We start from the raw sequence: 26,539 nt of genomic DNA on the forward strand, positions 1-26,539 counted from the left end.
CTCAGGGGAGTCCAGGAGCAGGGAGAAAGCAGGAATGCCAACAGCCTGCCTGGTGCTGCACTGAGGTGCAGGGATGGATGCAAGCTGCCTGCTCTGCCCCTGCAGTAAGCTGGTTTCCTATCTTTATGCTCCTAATTGGCCTCAATTCACACAGTTGTTTTCATTCCTGCCTCGCCTCTGAGCCTCCATCAGGAGAATGGGCTCAGCCTGGCAGCTGTCCTCAGAGAGCCAGAGAGAGTTTCTGCCTCTTTGAGCTCCCAACTCCAGTGCAAGTCCTGGCTCAGAGGCAGAGCATTCTTACTCTCAGCTCACCAGTGCCTTGCATTAGGGTCTGACCTTCTTCCTATCAGCTTACCTGCAAGAACAGGGAGCAGAATTTGCTCTGTGCAACAGCTCAGGCCATGGATACCTTCTCCACTTGCCCTGCACATCAGCAGCAGTGCAGCTGCTCCTCCATTCTGCAGAGACACGGGCTGAAGCAAATCTCTGCTTTCAGGAGACAAGGAGCTCCACTAAGCCTGCCCTTGGGAGCACCACAGGCAGCAGAGCCTGAGCTCTGTCCCACTTTCTCCTACTTCAGCTTCCCATTTGCCTCCTGCACCCCCTGCTCGAGGAGAGGCTCTCAGAGGCTGGGAAGAGGCTCAGGATGTTCCCGAGGTGCCCCTGCCCGCGGTGCCTGCACTCTCAGCTGGAATGCAGCGAGAAGCTTCCCTCTGTCACCCTGGCCAGGCAGGCTGGGGCCTGGGCCCGTGGCTATTTTTGGTCCATCTTTTTATCACACACTCCCCCCTGTGGAATCTGCCCGATTAAACCCTTGCAGTCTGCAGCCTTCACTCCCAGAGGCAGTGAGTGCTTGGAAGGTGCTGGGGAGGTTTCCCTTCCACGCCATGGCTGCACGGACTGTGCCCCACGCCTACCCCATGAGTTCCGAGTACGAGTTTGCCAACCCCAGCAAGATCTACGACCAGAACTTTGGAGAAGGTAAGAAAGGAGATGAGATCCTCCTAGGACCTTGCTCTCCTCTGGGGAAGGAGGGCTGGTAGAGTTCCCCTGAGGAGATGGAGCTCCAGAGCGGGCTGGGGAAGCAGCAGCTAAGGAATGTTGTGCCCAGCTGAAATCAGAGGGGAATATGCAGGGAGCAGTCAGAGTCTCTCCCTTGAGGTCCACCTCTTCCATCCATGCCTACTGCAGTCTCTCCTGTCCCTCGAGCCCCCAGTGGTCTGGCATTCGTGCATAGGCTGTGCAGACATGGAGCAAAACGCTCTGGGTGGGGGGAGCCTGTAGCCAGGGGCTGTGGAGAAAAGCTGAGCTGGGGCGTTCAGCACAAAGCCAGGCAGTGGCTGGCAGAGGGGAAGGAATGTGGGCAGCAGCAGAACCATTCAGCACCAGCACAACAGCGTGAAAATGCAAAAAGCTCCAAGGAAAGCCCCCTGGACAATGGCACACAAAAGGCCTTTAGTTCTTCAGGGCAGTTTCTTCACCATCAGCATTTTCCCCGTGCCCATCCCTGGCTGCGGGTTTTGCGCTGCAGAGCACCCAGGGCACCTACCAGCCCCTCTCTGCCCACCCAGCACTCATGCAAAAGCTGGGTGCCAGCCCTTGGCTGTGTGGTGGGAAGCAGTGGCTGGCAGGCATCTGGCTCTGCCTGTGTTTTGGAGACATACAGGTAGGAGCTGCAGGAGACTCCATCCACGTTGTGCGGGTGTGGTGGTGAACCAGAGTGTTTGCCAGGATCCCAACCTGCTCCTGTCCCACTCCAATGGCTGCTGCCAACCATCCGTAGTGTGTACAGTTCTGGAGCCCCCAACACAAGAGGGACATGGAAGTGTTGGAGCCAGTCCAGAGTGGGCCACAAAGATGCTGAGAGGGCTGCAGCAGCTCTGCTCTGAGCACAGGCTGAGAGAGTTGGGGCTCTGCAGCCTGGAGAAGAGAAGGCTTGGAGGAGACCTTGGAGTGGCCTTGCAGTATCTGAAGGGGGCTCCAGGAGGACTGGAGAGGGACTATTGACAAGGTCTTGTAATGACAGGAGGAGGAGGAATGGGTTTGAAGTGGCAGAGGGGAGATTGTTAGGAAGAAATACCTTAGAATGAGGATGAGGAGACACTGGCACAGGTTGGCCAGGGAGGTTGTGGAGCACAGAGAGGGAGGGTGAGGAGACACTGGCACAGGTTGCCCAGGGAGGTTGTGGAGCACACAAGTACAGAATGTGATCTTTGATCACATTCTGTGCTTCTGTGCTCCACAACCTCCCTGGAGGTGTTCAAGACCAGGCTGGATGAGTCTTTGAGTGACCTGTTCTAGTGGGAGGTGTCCCTGCCTATAGTGGGAGGTCAGAACTGGCTGACCTTTGAGGTCCCCTCCAACCTAAACCACTCTGTGATCCACTCTCCCACCTCTGTCCGAGCCAAGATTCTGCCTCCCTCACTTGAGTCTCCTTTTCCAGGCGTCTCCCCCTGCGAGCTCTTAGCCCCTGCCCTGTACCACGGCTACTACATCAGACCTCGGATCAACAAGCAGCTGGAGAGAGGCACCTCGGAGGTCAGCCTGAACGAGCACAAGTTCCAGGTGTTCCTGGACGTCTGCCACTTCCTGCCGGACGAGCTCTCGGTGCGCACCGTCGACAACCTGCTGGAGGTGGTGGGGCAGCACCCGCAGAAGGCTGACCGCCACGGCTTCATCTCCAGGGAGTTCACCAGGACCTACATCCTGCCGCTGGATGTTGACCCTTTGCTGGTCAGAGCCACCTTGTCCCACGATGGCATCTTAAGCATCGTGGCCCCCCGGACAGGGAAGGAGGTGAAAGCCAGAGTCAATGAGGTGAAGATAAGCCAAGAGGAGCCGCCGGCGGGGAAAGGAGAGCAGCCTGAGGAAAGAAAAGGGAAAGAAGAGTCCTAAAGGCTCCAGATTTGGGCTTGCACGGGGATGGGAGGTGGGAGGGGGGATGGGGAATCCGTGGTGCCAGGCGCCTGTTTCTCACCGTCAGTGTTTAGCAGGGCTGTGAGGCAGCCAAATAGTTGGCAGAGCTCTGCTTTTTAAGGCTGATGGCTGGAGAAAGGGATTTGGGAGTGGAGAAACGAGAGGGAGACTGAAGTGTGAGTGCAAAGCAGTGTAGCTCAAGGCTTCTCCCAGGTCAAGTGATCGCTGAGCACCGTGCAGAGTGCTCTTCTCCCACCCCAAAAAGCAAGGGTCACTCTTGCCCCAAACTGTGAGGCTGTGCTGTGCCACAGTGGACTTTTAATAGCTGCTGTGCTCTAGCCCAGAAGGGTGCTGGGAAGAGGGAAGAGTTGGTTCCAGTTCCTCACTTCTGAGCTGGTGGCTGACTTTGGTGGAGGTGGAAGGTGCTTGTTGGTCTGTAAAAGTGCCTGCAGCTCTCAGGAGGAAGGAGGAATAAACCAGCCTCTGATCTTCACTCCTTTGCCTGGCTTGCCGTTGCCTCTGGCCAAGCTGCTCTGCAGCAGCAAGGATGGACAGTGCCTGACTGCTCCAGCTGCAGGGAGCAGAGCAGCAGAGTTCACACTGAGCTAGATTGTGTGGTCCTGCTCTGGCAGGGGGGTTGGACTCGATGATCTCTTTGGGTCCCTTCCAAGCCCTAATATCCTGTGATCCTGTGAGCTCACCTGTGGGAATGGCATCAGTGGGGACTTGGAGGGACTCTGCAGCCAGGGGCACCTCTGCAGTTGCCCAACCTGGTTCAGGTGCAGCTGGAGTTGCTGCTTCTTGTAAGGACCCCCCCAGCAGGCAGCAGCCTCCAAGAGAAATGTAGAGTGATGAGTTCTTGGAGGCTCAAGCAGCTGGAGTTAGCCCAGGTAAACCAACACCAAGCCATGGCCCCTGCTTGCTTCAGCCCTCTAGTTCATGGGGCAAAAGGCTTCTTCACACAGCCCTGGTGAGGGGACCAAGCCCCAAAGTGCTGAGGGGAAGGGCTCTGCTCAGCCCCCAGGTGCCTTGCTGACAGCCCAGCTCTCTGCAGAGGCACCCAGGGGGGCAGCTGGGGCCCTTTTCCAGGCACCATGATGCTACATGAGAAGTGCCTCTGTAGTCTTGTGATGCTGGGCTGGGGATCGTGTGTGCTGCTCTCGGCGGCAGCTGCTGCTGCCTCGGATGGCCCCGAGGGCTCAGCAGGTGCCGGCTGCAATCCTCCTCTCGTCAAAGCCAATTCTGGCAGCCAAAATGCTGTGTCACTGGCCAAATATGGGGGTCCCTGGTGTACCTCAGCCCTCCCACAAAGCAGAGACAAGGTTCCCTGTGGACGGAGCCTCTCCATGCTGGAATGTAACCTGCAGGCTTCGGCACTCTGACCTCATGAACGCATGGGGCCAGAAGTGCCCTGCTCAGGAGCTCCCCTCCGTGCAGCTGCTGAGCGCTGTTAGAAAGCTGCTCTCTCACTGTTGCCAGGCAAAGTGGGATGCAGACCAGAGTGAACCACTGTGCAGTTATTTTCTGCTTCCCCACCAGCAGTGAGGGTCAGAGCCAAATTAAGAGCAGCCCTGCCTGCCAGTCTCATGAGAGCAAGTGGCAGATCAGATGCCTGCAGTCAGTAGTGCTGAGTGATGCCCTTACTCATGAAGCAGGACCAGAGAGAATGCTGCCAGCGTTTCAGACACTCACCAAATAGAAGTCACCCTTACAACAGGCTTTGTCTAAGGTATTAGTGAGAAGTCCAGAGATAATCCTGGGCAAGAGACTTTCAGTCACCTGAAGGAGCTGCTTTTAAGTGCAGGAACAGCCCAATCCTTATCTGCTCCTCTGTGTAAAAGCTTCTCTCTGCTCCCCAGTGCACGCTGGATCAGCCTCATGCCCTGCACCAGACACAAACCACATCCCCTTCACAGCAGCACCCCACTCCTGAGCCCTAGGGGGGCTGAATTCCCAAGCCCATAAGCCTCTGGTGAGGGCAGAGGCTGGTGGCTGGCTGTGGGCTCAGGCATGGCTGTCATGTCCTTAGTCCTCTGTCATAAAAGGATTCCTCTGGCTCCCATCCCTTTGCTGCAGCAGCTCTAAAAGACCTTTCTCAGTCTCTGACCTGGCATATTCTGTGCTGGCAAGAAGAGCTCATGGTCCCCTCGCTTACTGCAGGCCTCCTGTCACTAGGATAAACATCTCCCGTGGACTTAGGATAGGCAGGAGGGGCAACAGCTGACCTAGGAGCTGGGCAAAGGGTGCCTGGCTGAAGGAGCCAGTGCACAATGCACACAAGGCAGACGTGGCACATGCCAGGGCAGGAAATGCCATCTGGCCCTGCTCTGAGGTACTGACACTACTGTGTTAGAAACACACAGTTATCAGTGGTCATGGCACACTTCTCTTCCCTCTCTGGCTTTTATTAGCCCTGCCTTTGCTCTCCAAAGAGTTCCTTCTCTGTTGCTGGGCACTTGCAGGCTTGCCCTGTGCCAGTTGCACAGCTTGTTACCCAGACAATGCCCTTGAGTACATGAAGACAGCTGCCTCAAGCAGGGTGCAGTGAGAGGGGCTGGCAGTGCCTGGTGTCAGCCCCTGGGCTGTTCCTCTGCACCCTGGCAGGCTTTGCAGGGCTTGCTGAGCAGGAGGGCTGAGGCCATGCTCGCTTTCATCCTTGCAGACACAGACTGGGGAGGGAATGCAGAGTGGCAGCCAAATGCTCTCCAGCTCTGCCAATGTTTTTGATGCCTTTCTGTTTCTCTGCTGGAGCTCAAAGCAGCAGCTCCAGTATTTATGAAAGGGGCTGATGGGAACAGGCTCCCCAGCCTTTATTTTTGTCTTCTCCACAGAGCAACAAAGCCCAAGTTAGCCCAGGAATCAAAACAAGCCCTGGCTCACTAAACCTACAGTGTCTGTAGCTAACCCAGAGATGTGCAGTCTGCAACTTCCCAAGCAGGAACAGGCTCCTGGGACCACCCAGTGGTTGCAGGACCCTGAGAACATGGCCCCACTGGGGCTGGGGCTGAGGACCATCTGCCTGCATGCATCTGGTGCTAAATTCTCCCTGGGGTGCTGTGGTGCAGGCTGAACTGTGCAACTTCCAGTGGCAGGGCAAGGGGCAACAGGCACAAAAGGGAATGCAGGAGGATCTACCTGAACATGGGGAAAAAACTCTTCCCTGTGAGGGTGTTTGAGCCCTGGAGCAGGCTGCCCAGAGAGGCTGTGGTCTCCTCTAGGGACTTTCAAAACCAACCTGGACACATTCCTGTTCAACTTGCTCTAGGCAACCCTGCTTGAGCCGGTGGGTTGGACTAGATGATCTCCAGAGGGCCCTTCTGTGATTCCATGGCTCTGTGATTGATTTCTCCAACCACATCCTGAGGAGGAGATCCAGCTTGAGTTCCAGCTCATCCAACATTCAGCCAAGAAAATAGCTGAGCCCCATGACTCTTCCAAAGCAGAACCCTTCTGCTGCCACTTCTGCACAGGTGCAAGCTTTGCTCTGCACTTGGGCAAGTGATAAATGATGCTGTGAGCCTGGTCTAGAGCATGGGGACAGCTGGGGCAGGGGAGCCTGCCAGAGGGGTGAATCAAAACTCACCCACATGTCAGCACATCCCATCAGGCATTCAGGCCTGCACTGAACTGAGAGGGACTGCCAGCTCAAAGCTGTGGAGTACAGTTTCTGCTCAAGGTGCTTGTAGAGAGTAGCTGAAGGTGAGGCAGCAGTGCCCAGGTGGGCAGCAGAGCCAATGGCATCCTGGGCTGGCTCAGGAGCAGTGTGGGCAGCAGGACAAGGGAGGTTCTTCTGCCCCTGTGCTCAGCACTGCTCAGGACACCCCTGGAGTGCTGTGTCCAGTTCTGGGCTCCTGAATTGAAGAGAGATGTTGAGGTGCTGGAAGGTGTTGAGAGAAGGGCAGCAAGGCTGGGGAGGGGCCTGGAGCACAGCCCTGTGAGGAGAGGCTGAGGGAGCTGGGGGGGTGCAGCCTGCAGCAGAGGAGGCTCAGGGCAGAGCTCATTGCTGTCTGCAGCTGCCTGCAGGGAGGCTGTAGCCAGGTGGGGTTGGGCTCTGCTGCCAGGCAAGCAGCAACAGAATGAGGGGACACAGCCTCAAGCTGTGCCAGGGCAGGTTCAGGCTGGATGTTGTTAGGAAGTTCCTGGCAGAGAGAGTGATTGGCATTGGAATGGGCTGCCCAGGGAGGTGGTGGAGTTACTGTGGCTGGAGGTGTTGCAGCCAAGCCTGGCTGGGGCACTTAGTGCCATGGTCTGGTTGGTTGGGCAGGGCTGGGTGCTAGGTTGGGCTGGCTGAGCTTGGAGCTCTCTTCCAACCTTCCTGACTCTATGATTCTATGATTCTACATCAACCATGGTGTCTTTCAGTACTGAGTATCAGCTTCCTTAGAGCTGCCAGAGCTCAGCTGCCTGTTGACCACCAGGCAGTCTGGAGGGTTCTCCACAGGAGCAAAGTGCACATTAATGTTCCTGTCTGACAGGCTGAGAAGTGAGCCCAAGAGCTGTACTGCAGGGCCTCAGTGATGTCAGGTCCCTGGTGGGATTCTGTCATTCTCAGAAGGTTCATTTCTTCTAGGCAGCTTTTAAACATTTAAATAACTCAAAAATGGATTGCCAGGAAATGTCCCTGAGGTGGCAGCTACCTTGCTACTTGCAGCAGAAGCAGCTCAGCTCAGCTGAGAGTAGACCTGCAAACCTGCTCTTGCCTCTACTGGGGCACCACAGAATGCTTTGGGTTAGAAGGCAACCACAAAGGGCATCTTGTCCAGCCCCCCCTGCAGTCAGCAGGGATACCTCTAACTACAGCAGGCTGCCCAGGGACACAATGAGCCTGACCCCTGGTGTCCCCAGGGATGGGGCATTGCTCATCCACAACCTGTCCCAGTGTTTCACCACTCTCATTGTGCAGAACTTCCTCCTGATGTCCAACCCCAACCTTCTCTACAGGCTCCCATCCCAAGCCCCTTCCCAGCAACCAGCAGCTCCACACTGGTCCTGGCCATGCCAGGGTCTACAGACACTCCTGCCTGGCAACCACAGTCAGAGAGGACTAAAAACACTCAGCAGAAGGGGAAACAACCCCAAAGGTTAGCTGAAGAGGGGGAAGTGGGAGCAAAGATCCTCAAAGCAGCACATCCTCAAGGGCTCTCTCATGCCCAGGCAGCATGAGGATGAGCTGTGGTGCCAGCCCGTGCCACACGTTGTTCTGGCATCCTGCTCGAGGTGCAACGACCAACAGCAGGAACCGCACCAAGAGCTCCCGCTCTGCTGCTGCTCCTTTTGTTCAGGAGCATCTGAGGTCCCTCCTCCGTCCTCTTTTGCATCACTGCTGGCATCAGCGGGATGGCAGCGGCGGGAGAGGGGGATAGCGGAGGGGCATCCACCGCACAAACCACAGAGCAGAGCTTGAGCCCCACAGCTGAGGCCTGGGGGCATTTTTTGCTGCCTTGCGCTCTCCTCCCCGGGCAGCAAGAGGCGAGCGCAGGGCGCGGGGGCACGGCGAGCCCCGGGCAAGCTCTCCGGTAGATGGCACGCACGGGCCCGGCGCGGCGGCGGGGGAGCGCAACCCGACACTGCCAGACACTCCCTTGGGATCGCCAGGGCCGGGCAGGAACCAGGAAATAGAGCGGTGCCGCTTCATGGAGGAGCCAGCGCCATGGGCAACCTCCCCAGCTGCGGGCGGCCCTGGTGAGTGCGGCGCTGCCGGGCGCGGCGCTGCCCCGGGCACCGCTCCGGGTGCGGGTCGCGATCCTCGGGCAGGGCTGCCCCGGGCACCGCTCCGGGTGCGGGTCGCGATCCTCGGGCAGGGGCTGCCCCGGGCACCGCTCCGGGTGCGGGTCGCGATCCTCGGGCAGGGCTGCCCCGGGCACCGCTCCGGGTGCGGATCGCGATCCTCGGGCAGGGGCTGCCCCCGCCAGGCTCTCAGCCCTGCCAGCCTGCACACGGGCACGGCGAGCGAGCGGCGCCCGGGGGCGGCGGCCGTGCGGTGCCAGGCTGCGGGCGGGTGGGAGGCTGCGGCAGGCGGAGGGCTTCGTGGCTCTGATGGCTCAGCCCAGAGGGGCCGAGGCAGCTCCTGGGGCTGGCAGCTTGGGTTCCCGCTGCCAGGCCAGCGGCTGAGAACAGCTCGGTTCTAGGAGAGCCCTGGGCGAAGTCCCTGCCCTTGGCCTTGCAGTCTCGGCCCAGGTGGGCTGGAGAGCAGCCTGAGGCGTTCCCTTGGCATGCTGCCGAGAGGGCTCCCTGGGGCAGTGCTGGGGACGTGCATCAGCTCCCCGAGCCTGCTCTCAGCTCTCCCAGCCTGCTCTCAGCTCTCCTATCCTGCTCTCTGCTCTCCCAGCCTGCTCTCAGCTCTCCTATCCTGCTCTCTGCTCTCCCAGCCTGCTCTCAACTCTCCTATCCTGATCTCAGCTCCCCCACTCTGCTCTCACCTCCCAACCCTCTCTCACCTCTCCTATCCTGCTCTCGCCTCCCCATCCTGCTCTCAGTTCCCTCATCCTCCTCTCGCCTCCCCATCCTCCTCTCACCTCCCCATCCTGCTCTCAGCTCTCCCATCCTGCTCTCACCTCTCCTATCCTGCTCTCACCTCTCCCATCCTGCTCTCAGCTCCCCCATTGTACTCTCAGCTCCCTCATTCTGCTCTCATCTTTCCCATCCTGTTCTCAGCTCTCCAACTCTGCTCTCAGCTCCCCTATTCTGCTCTCACCTCCCCATCCTGCTCTCAGCTCTCCCATTCTACTCTGAGCTCTCCCATCCTGCTCTCAGCTCTCCCATCCTGCTCTCACCTCCCCACCCTGCTCTCAGCTCCTCCAGCACCTCTCCCTGCCTGGGTTTTATTTGTGCTTGGGAAACCCTGGCCGTGGCCTTCAGACGATGTTGCTCTTTCTCCCTGGGCGGGTGGATGACAATTTAATCCCTCCTGGCTCACGTTGTGCTTCTGCTTACAGCAGTAGGGCACAGTGGAGCATCACTGGGTGCCAAGTGGAAATATTTTCAGCTCTGAGTGTGGAATATCAGACGAAGCTCCCAGGACGTTCTCTCAAAGGCTGCATTTGTTTGAAAGTATTGTAATGATGGCAAGACTCAGAGCATCATCTAGTGGCTGAAGCAGAGCAGGAGGTTCAGGGCACCCAGATCCTCTCAGTCTGAGCCCTGAGCTGGAGGGCAGAGGGATTTGGGATTTAGGAATATAGCTGTAGGTGGCAGGTGGGAGGGTCTTGACCTGCCCCCCAGCAGAAGTCCCCATTTCTGCTTCCTCCACACTGTGGTAAAGGGTAAATGAGGCACCCAGGGCACCAGCCTGATTGATGCAGCAGACAAGGGCTTGATCAGGGAGAGCTGGGGGGCACAGGCTGGTTCCCCTGGCAGAGCTGCAGTTGCCAAACACATTCAAGAGAGATGTTGAGGTGGTGGAAGGTGTTTGGAGAAGGGCAGCAAGGCTGGGGAGGGGCCTGGAGCACAGCCCTGTGAGGAGAGGCTGAGGGAGCTGGGGGTGTGCAGCCTGCAGCAGAGGAGGCTCAGGGCAGAGCTCATTGCTGCCTGCAGCTGCCTGCAGGAAGGCTGTATCCAGGTGGGGTTGGGCTCTGCTGCCAGGCACCCAGGGACAGAACAAGGGGACATAGCCTCAAGTTGTGCCAGGGCAGGTTCAGGCTGGATGTTGTTAGGAAGTTCCTGGCAGAGAGAGTGATTGGCATTGGAATGGGCTGCCCAGGGAGGTGGTGGAGTCCCCATCCCTGGAGGTGTTGCAGCCAAGCCTGGCTGGGGCACTTAGTGCCATGGTCTGGTTGGTTGGGCAGGGCTGGATGCTAGGTTGGACTGGCTGAGCTTGGAGCTCTCTTCCAGCCTAGTTGATTCTATGATTACTGATGCTGTGTGGCAGAGAGAGCCATGCCAGAGCACAGACTGGCAAAGCCAGAGACTCTGGAATACAGAGAGCATCACTGCAGCATATGCTGTGGTGGCACTTTCGTGTGCAGGCAGTGCCAGGCCATGCTGCAACAGTTCTGCCACCAAGAGGAGGCATAAACCAGAACCTGAGAGTCACACATCTGAGCAGGGCTAAGAGCAGAGCAACTTTCTGCTTCCTTTGGGGAGCAGATGGTGACAAACTCGCTCCTCTGAGGCCACACCAAACTCTCCTCCTCCATGGCTACTGAACCAGGGCTCCTGAACCCAATTTGATTTCTTCCCAGCAGCTGCATGGCAAGTAAGAAGCTGGGGTGCTGGTGGTGTCAGCAGCAGGTTTCTTCTGGTAGCTTTCTGCAGCAGAGGACAAAGTTCTGGCCAAAGACCACTCTGAGCCCAGCATTCCTGTGGGGCTCAAGTGCTGACATCAGCCTTGCAGACTGTGTAGCAAGGAGGAAGCACAGCTCTGTGCCCCAGCAGCATCATCCCCTGTCCTACACATGGGCAATGCATGGGTGAAGAAGGAGCTCAGGCTTCTGGACTGTCCCTGTGCTGCACAGGCTGTTCAGATGAGCTCCAGGAAAGGAGAAGGGGAAATGAGAAAAGGAGGTAAATAGGGAAAGGAGGTAAATGGGGAAAGGAGGTAAATGGGAAAGGAGGTAAATGGGAAAGGAGGTAAATAGAAAAGAAGATAAATGGGAAAAGAGGCAAATGGAAAAAGAAGTTAAATGGGAAAGGAGGTAAATGGGGAAAGAAGGTAAATGGGAGAGGAGGTAAATGGGAAAAGAAGGTAAATGGGAAGGGAGATAAGTAGAAAAGAAGGTAAATGGGAAAAGAGGTAAATGGGAAAAGGAGGTAAATAGGGAAAAGAGGTGAATGGGAAAGGAGGTAAATGGGGAAAGAAGGTAAATGGGATAGGAGGTAAGTGGGAAAAGAAGGTAAGTGGGAAAAGGAGGTAAATGGGGAAAGAGGTGAATGGGGAAAGAGGTAAATGGGAAAAGAAGGTAAATGGGAAGGGAGATAAATAGAAAAGAAGGTAAATGGGAAAAGGAGGTAAATGGGAAAAGTAAATGAGAAAAAAGGTAAATGGGAAAAGGTAAATGGGAAAGGAGCTAAATGGAAAAGAAGGTAAATGGGGAAAGGTAAATGGGAAAGGAGCTAAATGGAAAAGAAGGTAAATGGGGAAAGGAGGTAAATGGGAAAGGAGGTAAATGGGAAAAGGAAATCAGAGAATCACAGAATGTCAGGGGCTGAAAAAGACCTCAAAAGATCATCTAGTCCAACCCCCCTGCCAGAGCAGGATCTCCTACATGGTGGCTAAGGAGACACCTCCAGAGGACCTCGCTGAGGAGCAGCCTGCTGCACAGGAGCCCCACTGCAGAAGTTGGCATGATTTGTGGTTTTGTCTTGGTGAGAGAGGGTGGGGGGAAGGGAAAACCCAACCCTGGTGCTTAATTTTAGTTCAGGTGCTTGCAAGCACCGCTGCTGCTTTTGTTTCTGTGCATTTTCTCAGCCCCCATAGCTGTGCCAGCCAAGAGCTGGGCTTCCTGAGTAAAGCTGAACCTTACTGAGTGGCTGGAGGGAGGCAAGCACTCACCTCCTCCTGTCTGATCACTACCCAAGTGTGGGGCCTAAGGAGAGAGAGAGCAAAGAGCAAGAAAGTGAGGAGGTTCCTGGAGTCTCAGGAAAAGCCCTGACAGCAAATTTAGTCACAGAAGGCAGTTACTGATGCAGGGAAGTGTGGCCTCAGGTCTGGGTAGCTCTGCAGGTATGGCCCTGTGAAGGTGCCCAGACCTGAGGCCACACTTTCCTGGTTATTCTCACCCCTTGGTTGAGTAGATGTGCATGGAAAAGAGGTTGGAATGCAGAAGCCACTCTGAAGCAGACTCGTGTAGGGCAGAAACCAGGTTGGCATTGGCATGGGGGAAGGGGAAGGAGCAGTGTGGCAGCAGGGACACGTGTGCTGCCATGCAGTGCCACAGCTAGCAGGCTGTGAGTAGGTTACAACATGTTTGACCTGGTTTTGAGAGGAGGGGAGAGGTTTGCCCTGCTCTGTTTTCCTTTGCCACATCCATTCTAATTACTGCAGATGTGAGGCTGGGAGGTGCCATCGTTCTCCTGCCTGGCTGTGATTAGCCTGCAGACAGCTTCAGAATAGCTGCAGCCCACACACTGCCTGCAAGAGCAGCTTGTGAAGCTGATACTGCAGCCTGCCTGCCAGGAAAGGGGCAGGACCCTGCTGACTTTGCTTTTAATTGCACTGCACTGTCAGCCCCCATGCTGGAAAGGACCAAAGTGCTCTTAGCGTGTCAGGGTGGGCTCTGGAGACCCCTCAAGCTCACAGAGCCAGTGGAGGAGGAAGCTGCAAGAGCCAGTGAGAGGCATCACAAGACAAATCCAGGCTGCCTTGAGCTAGGGCCCCAGCTTCTGGGGACAGAGCCTCAGATTTTGTCTGTCAAGGACTGGGTGAGTGCCCCAGCAGCAGACACAAGAAGAGCTCCAGAATGGCTCAGGTTGGAAGGGAGCTCAGAGAGGTGGTGGAGGCACTGTCCCTTAAGGTGTTCAAGCAAAGCCTGGCTGAGGCACTCAGTGCCATGGTCTGGTTGATTGGATAGGGCTGGGAGCTAGGTTGGACTGGATGATTTTGGAGGTCTCTTCCAACCTGGCTGATTCTATGAAATGAAATGGTGAGATCACCTGCTCCAACCTCCCCACTGTGGGCAGGGACACCTCTCAGCTCGACCTGGTTGCCCAATGCCTCACCCAGCCTGGCCTTGAACACATCCAGTGAGGGGACAATCTGCAGCCACTCTGGGCAGCCCATTCCAGAGTCTCACCACCCTCATGGTGAAGAACTCATTCCTCAGCTCCAGTCTAATCCTGCTCTCTCTCAGCTTCAATCCATTCCCCCTTGGCTTGTCTCTGGACACCCTTCTGACAAATCCCTCTGCAGCTTTCCTGTGGGATCCCTTCAGAACCTTCGAGAACACTCCAAGAAGCTCTGGATCCTTTCGCACAGCCTCTGCCTTCCCCAGAGCTGCCTTTGGCATCCCAGCCCTAGCAGCTCTGGTTAATCATTAGTGACCATTCTGAAGGTCTCCAAGTTCTCTGCCCACGTGGATGGCATTTTTTTCCCCCCTGTTTTGCCATTAGAGTGCCAGAGACATTCCTGCAGACGCTGCCCTGCTCCCTCACCCACCGAAACTGCCTCTGAACGCTGGCAAAGGCAGAGCTCTGCCTCAGGCACTGCATTGTTCCCTCCTGTGACAGCACTGTCTGGCAAATGCAGACACTCTGGGACACAGAATGTTCCTTGGGAGCCAGCTGGGTGCTCTGCAGCCCCATTAAAAGCCCTGACTGCCTGCTTTCAGCTGCTGCCTGTGCTTCAGCAGACACACAGACTCGTGTGACACCTTCTTCTGCCTGCTCTGTTGGTTGATGGCCAGCACCAGATGGACATCCATAGGCAGGAGGAGCCATACAAGGGCTGGCACCTGCTCTCCTCCAGTCCCCAGGGTGTGATGCAATGATGACATTTCTTTCATGCATCTGCCTGGCCTAGAATGTGGCAGGTTTCTGCTCTGCCAGGCAGCCTGTGCTGCCCTGCCAGCCCCAGCCTGCTTGTGTTGTTACAGCTGGGATGAGTTGGGCTCCTGTTTGTTCCATGGCTGGAACACAGCTGTATTTGGCTGGGCTCTTTCTGGTCACCCAGGTACAGCTGAGGTCAGAGTTTGGCTTGGCTTGTAAGAAAAGCAGAGCTTGTTTGGTTTGGTGGTGGTTTAGGTGGAGAAGTGAGAACAGGCAAACTGAAATGGTAAATGAGCACAAGGTCTGGGCACAGCTGCTGCTGCTTGGGCGAGGAGGCCAAAGCCCAGGGTGTGAGGCTGTCAAAGCATCTGGCCCTAAGAGAAGGGGGTTGCACCAGCTGCACCCCACATCAGTGAGCATGCAGCTGCAGGGCTGCAGTGCAATCTGTTCTCCTTCACCCAGGGGCACATTGCACAGCCAGGCAGGGCTGAAAGGCAAAGGGATTTGGGGGTGTCTGTGAGGTACCAGGCGGGACACAGGAGGAGGAAATCCATCCACACGTTCTCCCTTTGGACCTTCTCCCTGCAAGCATTGCTCTGGTTCTGGCTTGGTTCAGTAGCTCTTCTCCAGAGTATTTCTTGGGCCTTTCTCATTGGTCAGAGATGGGATGCCCTGGGATGGTGCTTTGGGGGCTGCAGGTTGTGAGAGCAGGGACTGAGGCTTCTGGGGGCTGACCTCTCTCTCTGATTGCAGGAACTGTCCTTCTCCTTTTAAAAGAAAGAAGGAAAAGCAAGGTAAGGACTTGTGAGAGTGCTTTAGAGGGCAAGAAGAGGTGGAGTGACTGAGCCCCTGGCTAGCTGACACGAGCCAGTGCTGACTGAATTGGACCCCTGAGGCTGAAACTCTGTCCCATGCTCATCTGTACCTAAACTTCCTCAAGATTGGTAGGACCAAGAGGCAACATTCCCTTAGGGCTTAAGACAAGAGGTGTGATATCCCATGGGGCTTGGCAAGTGGAAGGGGGGAGAGGGACTTCAGCAGCATCCTTAAAATACCAGAGTCTCACACCAAAATACTTCTGAGTACTAAGTGGCAGCATAGCAGAAGCCTCATCAAACTCCAGTAAGAGCTGCAAACATCCATCTGACATCAGCCCCCCAGAATAAAGTGCATTCCTCAAGCAACCCAGTCATGTCCTGTGGCCTTTGGACCATGCTGGGCAAAATATGTTTTGCCAGGCAGCAGAGAGAACAACAAAACTGCTTCTGCCTTCTCCAAGGTCACTGCATCTGACAAGGGAGCTCTCTGTGCTGGGTCTGTCCTCCGAGGTTCTGCCAAGGACATTGAGGTCCCCAGCATGTTGTCATCTGGGGAAAGGTTGTTTTCACCCAAGAAACAAGCCCAGCCTTTCTTCTTGGAGACAGGCCTCAGACACAGCATGGGGGGTGAGGGTGTTAGATGAGGAGGAAGTTTGGTTTGTGTCCAGTCCAAAGAGCCCAGGGGCCAGGCACTGCACTGCTGCGTTGGGAGGTGGAAAAGGTAACGCTTGTGTTAACCTGAGCCCTTGGGGTTTCTTTTGCAGGAGCTAATGTGAGCCATGAGAGCCAACAGCAGCAGCCTGGCAGGCAGGTAAACAGCTTTCCAGAGTTGTTTTCCTAGCTGGATATCGAGGGGACAGCTGAGCATCACTTCCTAGGCTAGATGGGTTGGGAGCAGTGAATGGCCTCATCCTGCACAGGCTCTAGTGGGAATGATGTGCACTGCAGGGCAGTGATGCTGGCCCACGTTCACAGGCTCACAGGATGTTAGGGGTTGGGAGGGACCCAAAGAGGTCATCCAGTCCAACCCCCTTGCCACAGCAGGACCATCCAATCTAGCTCAGGGCACACAGGAACACAGCCAGACAGGCCTTGAAAGGCTCCACACAAGGAGACTCCATAACCTCTCTGGGCAGCCTGTGCCAGGGCTCTGGGACCCTCCCAGCCAAGCAGTTCCCCCTTGTGTTGAGCTGGCACCTCCTGTGCTGCAGCTTCCATCCATTGCTGCTTGTCCTATCCCAGGGAGCAGTGAGCAGAGCCTGTCCCCCGCTCCTGACCCCCAGCCCTCAGCTATTGATAAACATTTATTAGATGCCCTCTCAGTCCTCTCTTCTCCAGCCCTAGGTCCCTCAGTGATTTTCCCCAGGCAGGGCAGTGGAAGCAATAGGATGAAATCCTTCTCTGAGCCTGAGGTGCCAGAGGGCTGGATGCTGCCAATGGCAGCGTGCCAGGTGGCTGTGCCTGGTCTGGGGGAGGCAAGTGTAGGTCTGACTTTCCAGAGCTCTTTCTCCCCAAAGGCTCCAACCTACGAAGACATCCCAGAGCTCCCTGTCTACGCCACGGTGAGCAAAGGGCAGGCTGTGAAGCAGGATGAGAGCATTCACTACGCAGACATTCAGGTGTTCAGCAAGGTCCGGGAGCGCTCTGCAGCAGAGGTGAAGAACCTACAGATGCAGAATGCCACAGAGTATGCCACCCTCAACTTCCCCAGGCCCAGGCTCAAATATGACAGCAAGAATGGAACCTTGGTGTAAAAAAGCTTGATGGCCTCCTCATCCTCCTCCTCCTGCAGCAAAAGGAGTTCAGACTTAAGAGATGTTGTAGATGTCAGCTAACCTGCGGGCACATCAGGTCTCCCTGAGAAGGTGCAGGGAGGCTGTGCCTGCCTTTAGAGGACACAGACTTATTTCTGCTCACATAATGAGTAGTTTTCTCTTTGATTCTGCTGGCAAAGTCCACCCCTGCTCCTTGGAAGAGTTACCTCTGAAGCTGGCAGCTCATCTTCTCTCAGCACTGTGGGAAGACAGAGCTGCTCCTCGGCTGGTGAAAGCTTAAAACCACAGCTCAGAGCTGCAGTGAGGCTGTCCCTGGCGTGGCACAGGACCAGCCTGTGGATGGGATTTGGGACCATGGCATACAGGATTCAGTCTTGGGGTAAGGGAGATGTTGCCACAGGATTTTATGTCAGTGCTAAGACAATTCTGCAGCGTGCAGAGCAATTGGATGCTGCTGCTGTGAGGAAGTGGTGTGCAGCCTCCAACAGTGGCTGCTGCAGTGCCTTCCTCCCACACTTGCCCCTGTAACTGTAGTCATGCACCAAGTGCAGGCTCCAAAGCAGTGCTCTGGAACCATGCACAGAAGGCTCTGAAGACCAAGGCCAGAAGTGCAGACTTAACTGAGGTACAGAACAGTTTCTTCCACTGAAAGGCTGTGCAGATGTGGATCCCTACCCCCGTGTGCACACGGTGAGCAGTGAGCTCTCAGCTCTGCCTGGGAACAAGGAACATTTGCAGACTGCAAGGCAGCCGTTTGGAAACCACTGCCTGTATTTGGGGCACTTAACCAGTCACAGGCTCACAGGATGTTAGGAGTTGTAAGGGACCCAAGGAGGTCATCTTGAATGGCCTCATCCTGCAGAGGCTTTAGTGGGAATGATGTGCACTGCAGTGCAGTGATGCTGGCCCAACGTTCACAGGCTCACAGGATGTTAGGGGTTGGAAGGGACCCAAAGAGCTCATCCAGTCCAACCCCCTTGCCAGAGCAGGACCATTCAGTCTAGCTCAGGGCACACAGGAACACATCCAGACAGGCCTGGAAAAGCTCCACAGAAGGAGACTCCACAACCTCTCTGGGCAGCCTGTGCCAGGGCTCTGGGACCCTTCCAGTCAAGAAGTTCTCCCTTGTGTCAAGGTGGATCCTCCTGTGCTGCAGCTTCCATGTCCTATCCCAGGGAGCAAGTGAGCAGAGCCTGTCCCCCCACTCCTGACACCCAGTCCTTAGAGTACAGCAGCTGTCTGCCTGCCTAAGATGCTGGGAATGAATCCTGGTTAACCTCAGAGAGGGATTTGGACTTTTCCTCCTTCTCCCCCCCTATTTTATACTGCCAGCCTTAGTTCCAAACACCAATAATACAGAGCACAGCTCATGTAGTATTTTCTGTCAACCCTCCCAGGTACACCTTTGAGAACTTGGTTGTGGACTTTAAGGAGTGTTAGGAATGCAGTGGAGCAGTTGCCCAAAAGGCTTCTGCCACTGGACTCAATTTGGCACTTGAACAGGGCTGCCAAGCAGTATGTTCAGGCATTAAATGAAGGCTTGGCAGAGTCTGATCCTGAATCATGGTCTGCACAGCTAAGTGCAGGTCGTGGGACAACCTGTTGAGTGCCAGTGCTTAGAAATGGGCATCCTGGTACTTGGTATTTACAATTTTGCATATTATGGCTCAGCCAAAGGGCACAGAGGAGTCCCTGCTCATTACAAACCATCATGCTGAGGTGGAAGTGTTTTGAGGACCAATCCTGCCCATTTTCTACCTTTTTTTTTGGCTGTGTTATCCAGCAGAGCTCAGCAGGGCCACAGCAACATTTGCAGAAGGCCCTTTTTAATGAAGGATACAATGCATTTTTCTACCTGAAAATGTGGGGGGCAGTTTGCCTGTGCCACCCAGCTGACCTCAGTGGGATTATTGGAAGGGGTGCAGCAGAAGGCTTTCATTTACAGTGGGTACAGAATGATGTTATTGGAAGGGATGGTTCTTTGGAGTGCCAAGGATTCCTCTATCTGCTCCTCCCAATGCCCTTCTACACTCCATGCCCAGAATGAAACTTCAGACTGAGGAGGATTGAGTGGGCACAGGATTTAATTACAGGATTTAACTGGGGAGTGAAGGGACACTCAAGAACTCTGTTCTGCCAGCCCAGCTGGCAGATGGGATGCCAGATCTTGGTCATCCTGGGCAGCAGTTATGAACCTCTTTCACTGCTACAGGAACTGGAGAGGGACACCAGTTCTGGTCAAGCCCTTTGCATCATAGGAAGAAATGGGATTCCTTAAGGACATTGTTAAGTATGAACTCCAGTTCAGGAGGTTGTCTAGAGGGTGCAGACTCCTATAGGGCAACCCAGCACATTGCTTGCAGGGCCAGGCAGATGGTACTGAAGTGTTTCCTCACCCAGCATGAAGTCTGGGTTGGGGGACAAGCAGCTCAGCGAGCACAGACACTAAGGTCAAGCTGCTGGGATCAGACAGGTGTCAGTTTGTACATCCATCAGGTCAAACCAGTTCTGCTGCTGACATGGGCAGGGCTGGCTTTGGCTGTGAGGAATTTGCTTTCCCTTAGTCCTGTTATCTATCGATCAGCTCATCCCAGATAGGGCAGAAACTATCTTCTCATGAGTGCCTCCAAGCCTGGAAGGGGAATTTACCTCCTGTTCCCTGCGGAATGCTGGCTAGCACTTGGTGCTGTTTCTGCAAGGAGGTGGTTTTCACAGCCGAAGTGTGACAGCCACCTGTGTGTGCTGCAATAAAGACTGTCCTGCAGGACTCGGTACTGCACTGACTAGTAAAAGCCTCCACCAGCCTGGCTCCTGTCTTTCCTCAGGGGGTTATGCTTAGGCGTTAATGCAGCAAACGTTGGCTCTGCATTGAAAACGTCCATTTCACTCTGAACTAAGCAATTTGGTCTTTTTTGGGGGGGAGAGGCTCCTTTCGGGGAGGGCTTTTCCTGCTCCGGAGCGAAGAGGCAGCGCCGGGGCGTACCCAGCCGGAGGCTTCCTCAGCACGGCTCCGTTACCCAAAGCGCCGCTGACTGCGGTGAGCATCTCCCAGCACAGCGGCGCCTGAGCCCTGCGGCTCCCCCTCCCCTGCCCCGGCTGCAGGCGGGACCGTCCCGTCCCGCCCCGTTCCATCCCGTCTTGCCCTGTCCTGTCCTGTCCTATCCCGTTCCGCCCCGTTCCATCCCGTCCCGCCCCGTTCCATCCCGTCTTGCCCCGTTCCATCCCGTCCCGCCCCGTTCCATCCCGTCCCGCCCCGTTCCATCCCGTCTTGCCCCGTTCCATCCCGTCTTGCCCTGTCCTGTCCTACCCCGTTCCATCCCGTTCCGCCCCGTCCCGCCCCGTTCCATCCCGTCTTGCCCTGCCCTGCCCCGGCCCGTCCTATCCCCTTCCATCCCGTCTTGCCCCGTTCCATCCCGTCTTGCCCTGTCCTGCTCTCGCCCGTCCCATCCCGCTCCGCCCCGTCCCGCTCCGTTCCCTCCCGTCTTGCCCTGTCCTGCTCTGGCCCGTCCTATCCCCTTCCATCCCGTTCCGCCCCGTCCCGCTCCGTTCCGTCCCGTCCCGCCCCGTCCCGCCCCGTCCCGCCCCCGTCCCCATGGAGAGCAGCGACGCGGCCGCGCCCGCCCCGGCTCTGCACTCGCCGGCCGCGGCAGGGCCCATGGCACCCCGGGCTAGCCCGTGCCACCCCCTGCCCGGGCTTCCCTTAGCCCCCTCAGGCTTCAAGGGGGAAGCAGCGCTGGGACATTGCCCCTGGCACTGAGTCGAGCTGTGGCATCCGGCATGGGCGCTGCGATGGACGCTGTGCCTCGACACACAGCACAGCCTGCGGCATCCTCCGTGAGTTGCCAGGAGTCCTTTTGTGTGTGTCCGAACTCTATTTTCGGTGCTTGATGGGGAGCTGGGGAGGAGTTGGGCATCCAGCACGGGCACTGCGGTGGGCTCGACGCACACAGCAAAACCTGCTGCGTCCTCCTTGAGCTTCCAGGAGTCCTTTCTGTGTCCGATCTCTGTTCTGGATGCTTGGTGGGAGGCGACGACACAAAGGTGTTGGCAGCACTGTTTGCTATTCGCTGCAGTCGTGGCCTCACAAAGCTTTGTTTCTGAATCTGCTGAAGCTGGCCAGGAGAGGGCAATGCCACCAACCAGACTGGCATCCACCCTGCGTGCTTGGTTTGAAGGTCACTCACAGCAGGAAGAGTTGATTGTGAACATCCCTTTGATATCACCAGCTCATGCCCTTCGTTTTGCAGCCATCTTCAGGGGAAATGATGAAGCATTACTTTGAGTGAAAGGCTGAGATTGGGCTTTGGGTTTTTTTTTTTCCTTCTTTTTGCAAACATTCAAAAGCTTTTTAATGATGATGTTATAAAGCTCTAAGATATAGAATCATAGCATCATAGAGTCATAGAAACACAGAATCATAAATCATCATCATCATCATCATAAACCATCATAAAAAATCCAGAGCTGTCAGCCTGGCCTCCGTGCATGGAACGGAACATCTTGAGTGCCATCACAAAGCACGTTCAGGATGGCCAAACCAGCATGGGTTTAGGCAGGGCAGGTCCTGCCTGATCAACCTGAGCTCCTTTTATGATCAGGTTCTCTGCCTGGTGAATGTGGGGCAGACTGTGGATGGAGTCTACCTGGACTGCAGCAAAGCCTTTGACACTGTCTGCCACAACAAGCTCCTGGCACAGCTGGCAGCTCCTGGCTTGGACAGATTCACTCTGATATGGGTCAAGAACTAGCTGGAGGGCCAGGGCCAGAGAGTGGTGGTGAATGGTGCCACATCCAGTTGGCAGCTGGCACTAGAGGTGTGCCCCAGGGATCAGTGCTGGGCACAGTCCTGTTTAATATCTTTATTGATGATCTGGACCAGGGGATTGAGTCCAGCAGCAGTCAGTTTGCAGATGACACCAAGCTAGGAGCAGCTGTGGAGCTGTTGGAGGGTAGGAGAGCCCTACAGAGGGACCAGGCCAGGCTGGATGGGTGGGCAGAGGTCAGTGGGATGAGATGATCTAGTTGACAGGGCTGGGTGATAGGCTGGACTGGATGGTCTTGGAGGTCTCTTCCAACTTGGTTTATTCTATGATAGGGTAATAGAAACAGAATCATATAGTCACAGAAACAGAGTCATGGAATCAGAGCATCATAGAGTCATAGAGACAGAGAATCACAGAGTAATAGAAAGAGGATCACAGAGTCATAGAAACATAGAATCATAGCATCACAGAGTCATAGGATCATAGAGTCATAGAAACACAGAGACATAGAGTCTTAGAAACAGAATCATAGAGTAATAGAAACAGAATCCTAGAGTCATAGAATCATAGCATCATAGCATCATAGAGTCTTGGCAACATAAAGTCATAGAAGCACAGAGTCATAGAGACATAGCATCATAGAACAGTTTAGGTTGGAAGGCACCTTTGAAGGTCATCTAATCCAATCTCTCTGCAGTGAGCAAGGATATCCTCAACTCTGATACCAACTTCAATCCATTCCCTCTTGGCTTATCACATCCCTTGTCAAAAGTCCCTCCCCAGCTTTCTTGTAGCCCCCTTCAGGTACTGAAAGGCTGCTCTGGGGTCTGTCCAGTGCTTTCTCGTCTCCAGGCTGAACAATCTCAACTCTTCCTCGGGGATGCAGAGTGACTGCTGCTAAAGTTGAAGCTGGCAGCTCTTAGCAGCCTTTGCTTTTGCCTTCCTAGCCGAGCAAGGCATCTGCTCCTTGCTGCTCCTTGGCTGTGTCCCTGCCCCCACACCGTGCAGGGCTGGCTGCGTTTGGGAAAAAAAAACCCAAACCTCTTTTCCACAGCAGGTTTTTGTGAGAGCAGGGCTGCTGGAAATGGATTTCAGATGTTTCTCTGCCTCAGCTCCCGCGCCTGCATCTCGCAAGCCGACGCGTTCCCATAGCAACCGGGTGACATCCCTGGCTGCTCCCCCCCCCCGCCCCGGCCGCTTCCTCCCGAGCATGCCCAGTGCGAGCCGTGCCTTGGGCTGCGCTGCCTGCGCTAACGGGCTGCACATATGGGACTATGAACGTGGTTCCCCATGAGCTCCAACTCTTTGTCTTTGGGAGGAAGAGGAGGAGGAAGAGGTCGTGCAGAGAGCTGGAGGATTTGCCCTGTACCGTCTGAGAGCCTCTGCCCTCAGTGGGCTGGTGGAGAATGCTCTCCTGTTTGGCCAGGGGCAGTTTGCTGGATGTGCTTCAGGAAGGCTTCACGGAGGTAAATGCGTGGCCTGTGTCTCGCCAGGGGCAAGGAAGCTTTGCTTTAGTGCAGCCTCTCTCAAGGCTCGTTGCGCATCCTGCTGCTCCGAGCGCTTTCAGCCACGGAGAAGGAGTAAAACGAGCAAAGATTTTGGGCTGGGACAGCTTCTTCCTAAGGGAAAACTCAGCCTGGGTGAAGGGCTGCAGGTCAGCAATAGTTTGGGTCGTGGGGGTTGGTTGTTTTTTTGGAGGTGGGGGTGGGAAGGAGTTTGTGGCTCTTTTACAGCAGTTTTTAGCTCGGAGTTTTCATTCTCTTTGCGGTGCTTTGCAGTTGTCCCAATAAACCATGCAAACCGCAGCCAGGTTGTGGTGCACAACCCGAGGGCGTGAAATCTGTGTTGCAAAGCTTTGTGGATACCTATTTCGTGGCAGAGACTGACAAAGAGCAGGGCTGGGGGTTGTTTTTTTTCAGTCCTCATCTTGTTCTGTAGGGCACCGAAACCATTAGAGCCCTGAAATTCATCTTGGTGAGGAAAACAGTGTTGAAAGTGTGCTTTAGTTGCTCGTTCTGCTGCTGTAGGAAGTCTGACAAACAAATTCATCCTGGTCAGGAACACAGTGTTGAAAGTGTGCTTTATTTGGTCGTTCTGCTGCTGTAGGAAGTCTGACAAACAAATTCATCCAGGTGAGGAAAACAGAGTGTTGAAAGTGTGCTTTAGTTGCTGGTTCTGCTGCTGTGGGAAGTCTGACAAACAAATTCATCCAGGTGAGGAAAACAGTGTTGAAAGTGTGCTTTAGTTGCTGGTTCTGCTGCTGTAGGAAGTCTGACAAACAAATTCATCCTGGTCAGGAAAAAAGTGTTGAAAGTGTGCTTTAGTTGCTGGTTCTGCTGCTGTGGGAAGTCTGACAAACAAATTCATCTTGGTCAGGAAAAAAGAGTGTTGAAAGTGCTTTATTTGCTGGTTCTGCTGCTGTAGGAAGTCTGACAAACAAATTCATCTTGGTCAGGAAAAAAGAGTGTTGAAAGTGTGCTTTAGTTGCTGGTTCTGCTGCTGTAGGAAGTCTGACAAACCATAATATCAGGAGGGTGAAGTGCTAAGACATTCCCGAGACGGGAATGCTGTAAATGCAATGGGGAGTGCAGGTTGCTGTCAGCTTCCTCCTTTTTAGGGGGCGCTTAAAAATGAGTTGTGCTGGGGAGTTTCTGTGCCTGGCTGTGCTCTGTGCGGACCGTGCTGGAGCTTCGTTTTCCTGGCTGCGAGCTGACAAGGGAAGAAAACTGAGAGGGCTTGTGCTGAAAGCACGCAGTGGCTGCTGTGTCCTCCCTCGCCTGCTGGCAGGGATGGTCTCTTGGTGTGCTTTTTGCTTTCTCAGAGTGCAAAACCCCTTAGGGTTTGCTCAGTGCTTCCTCATCCTTGCAAAGCTTTGCCTCTTGTGCCCCACGCTCCATTCCTCGCAGCGCATGAGGAACCCTCCTGGGTTTCTGAGCACCGAGTCACGGTGGTGAAAACAAACTGGGGGTGAAACTTGAGCTTTGCAGCTGCAGGCAGGCCACAGGTCTCCTTTGGTTGCTCTGTGGAACTCTGTGAACCATCCCCTCCTCCGCAGAGTGGCTCAGTTTTAGCTCTACTAAAGGCGTTGCTTCAGCTCAGGCTTACACTTCCTGTAGTTGAGGGCAGCAGATCATTCTCTGGTGTGAGCTGACAGTGAGCTGTGTACTAACAATATCATAATGGCAGCAAAAAGAAGTTTTGCAGGCAGTGCTGGCCTGACCCTGACTGGTTTTGCCCACAGACTGCTCAGCTGTGGAGGGGAAAAATGCCCATAAACAGAGATTCACCCCCATGGCTGCCACTTGGCAGCTCTCTGCCACATCACACGCTGCAGGTTAGAACAGAAGGGACATGAAAATCCATTGTGCAAGTGCAGAAGCTATGGCACAGAGAGGTTAAGTGGCTTGTCGAGGGCATCACATCACAGGGACAGCTGGAAGCGAGCAAGAGACCCTGCAGTTCTGTCCTGCTGTTTTGATCCACCAATTGTACTTCCCTTTCCTTGGTCAGGGTGAGAAAGGCTGGCACCTGAAGAACCACCTGAACCTGGCACAGGTTGTGTGTCTGACCTGCCAGAGGGTGAGCAGCTGCTGCATTGTCATCCTGCTGCAGACATCCTGCACTACAGACCTCAGCCCAAGCCAGCTGGGGTTTCCTGGGTGTCCACAGAAGTGAACTTTAGCTTGTTCTAGCAGGAGTTCACAGTCTCACAGTATCACAGTATTATCAGGGTTGGAAGAGACCTCACAGATCATCAAGTCCAACCCTTTAGCACAGAGCTCAAGGCCAGACCATGGCACCAAGTGCCACGTCCAGTCCTGCCTTGAACAGCCCCAGGGACGGCGACTCCACCACCTCCCCGGGCAGCCCATTCCAGTGTCCAATGACTCTCTCAGGGAAGAACTTTCTCCTCACCTCCAGCCTAAATTTTTCCTGGCACAGCTTGAGGCTGTGTCCTCTTGTTCTGGTGCTGGCCACCTGAGAGAAGAGAGCAACCTCCTCCTGGCCACAACCTCCCCTCAGGTAGTTGCAGACAGCAATGAGGTCTCCCCTGAGCCTCCTCTTCTCCAGGCTAACCAATCCCAGCTCCCTCAGCCTCTCCTCGTAGGGCTGTGCTCAAGGCCTCTCCCCAGCCTCGTTGCCCTTCTCTGGACACACTCAAGCATCTCAATGTCCCTCCTAAACTGGGGGGCCCAGAACTGAACACAGCACTCAAGGTGTGGTCTAACCAGTGCAGAGTCCAGGGGCAGAATGACCTCCCTGCTCCTGCTGGCCACACCATTCCTGATGCAGGCCAGGATGCCACTGGCTCTCTTGGCCACCTGGGCACACTGCTGGCTCATGTTCAGGCAGGTATCAATCAGCACCCCCAGATCCCTCTCTGTTTGGCTGCTCTCAGCCACTCCAACCCCAGCCTGTATCTCTGCATGGGGTTGCTGTGGCCAAAGTGCAGCACCCTGCACTTCGAGTTGCCACCACTTTTCCCCAAAGCCCTTGTTCCTGGCCAGCAAGGGGACTGCCAGCAAAGGGAGGATGTATTTACTGCTCTATAGGATTAGGAGCTGAGCAGTTGGGCTGCAATCCCTGCCCCAGGTTCACTGCATGTCTAAGCCAGGCTATTGCTCGGTTGCGTAGCAGTGCATGTCCTTTGGCAGGGCGATTACAGTGCCCTGGCACAGCAACAGTCAGAGCTCTACAGCCAGCAAAGCACTTCACAGGCAGCAGGGGAAACGAGGGCAGCTGCCTCCGAGCTAGAAACTGAGGCATGCAGAGGTAAAGTGGGCTGCCAAGCTGACAGCTGCTTGGCAGAGTGAGGAAGGGTACAAGTCCTATATGTGCCTTTGGT

The 26,539-nt window shown here is 55.2% G+C and overlaps 3 protein-coding genes across 4 annotated transcripts in view; all 3 read left to right on the forward strand.

Moving 5' to 3' along the window:
- Positions 1-853: 853 nt before the first annotated feature.
- Positions 854-3,409, forward strand: HSPB2 (heat shock protein family B (small) member 2). The gene is made up of 2 exons (XM_064173149.1): positions 854-981; positions 2,444-3,409. Exons 1-2 carry the CDS (start codon positions 888-890, stop codon positions 2,893-2,895), a joined length of 546 nt encoding a protein of 181 aa, XP_064029219.1. The 5' UTR covers positions 854-887; the 3' UTR covers positions 2,896-3,409.
- A 4,867-nt stretch (positions 3,410-8,276) lies between these two features.
- C38H11orf52 (chromosome 38 C11orf52 homolog) lies at positions 8,277-19,732 on the forward strand. Its single transcript, XM_064173230.1, has 4 exons — positions 8,277-8,598; positions 15,091-15,131; positions 15,920-15,966; positions 16,673-19,732. Exons 1-4 carry the CDS (start codon positions 8,567-8,569, stop codon positions 16,907-16,909), a joined length of 357 nt encoding a protein of 118 aa, XP_064029300.1. The 5' UTR covers positions 8,277-8,566; the 3' UTR covers positions 16,910-19,732.
- A 952-nt stretch (positions 19,733-20,684) lies between these two features.
- The window catches only part of DIXDC1 (DIX domain containing 1), a 44,674-nt gene continuing 38,819 nt past the window's right edge, over positions 20,685-26,539 (forward strand). Inside the window, exon 1 of one of the 2 annotated variants that reach the window (XM_064173058.1) lies at positions 20,685-20,764. In XM_064173058.1, the coding sequence (XP_064029128.1) occupies positions 20,708-20,764 (57 nt within the window). In that variant the 5' untranslated portion in view covers positions 20,685-20,707. Of the gene's footprint in view, positions 20,765-22,951; positions 23,160-26,539 lie in introns of those variants that run through there. The other variant, XM_064173057.1, reaches the window with a different exon arrangement.

This window comes from Pogoniulus pusillus, chromosome 38 (genome assembly GCF_015220805.1).
Source record: "Pogoniulus pusillus isolate bPogPus1 chromosome 38, bPogPus1.pri, whole genome shotgun sequence".
NCBI classification, from domain to species: Eukaryota; Metazoa; Chordata; class Aves; order Piciformes; family Lybiidae; genus Pogoniulus; species Pogoniulus pusillus.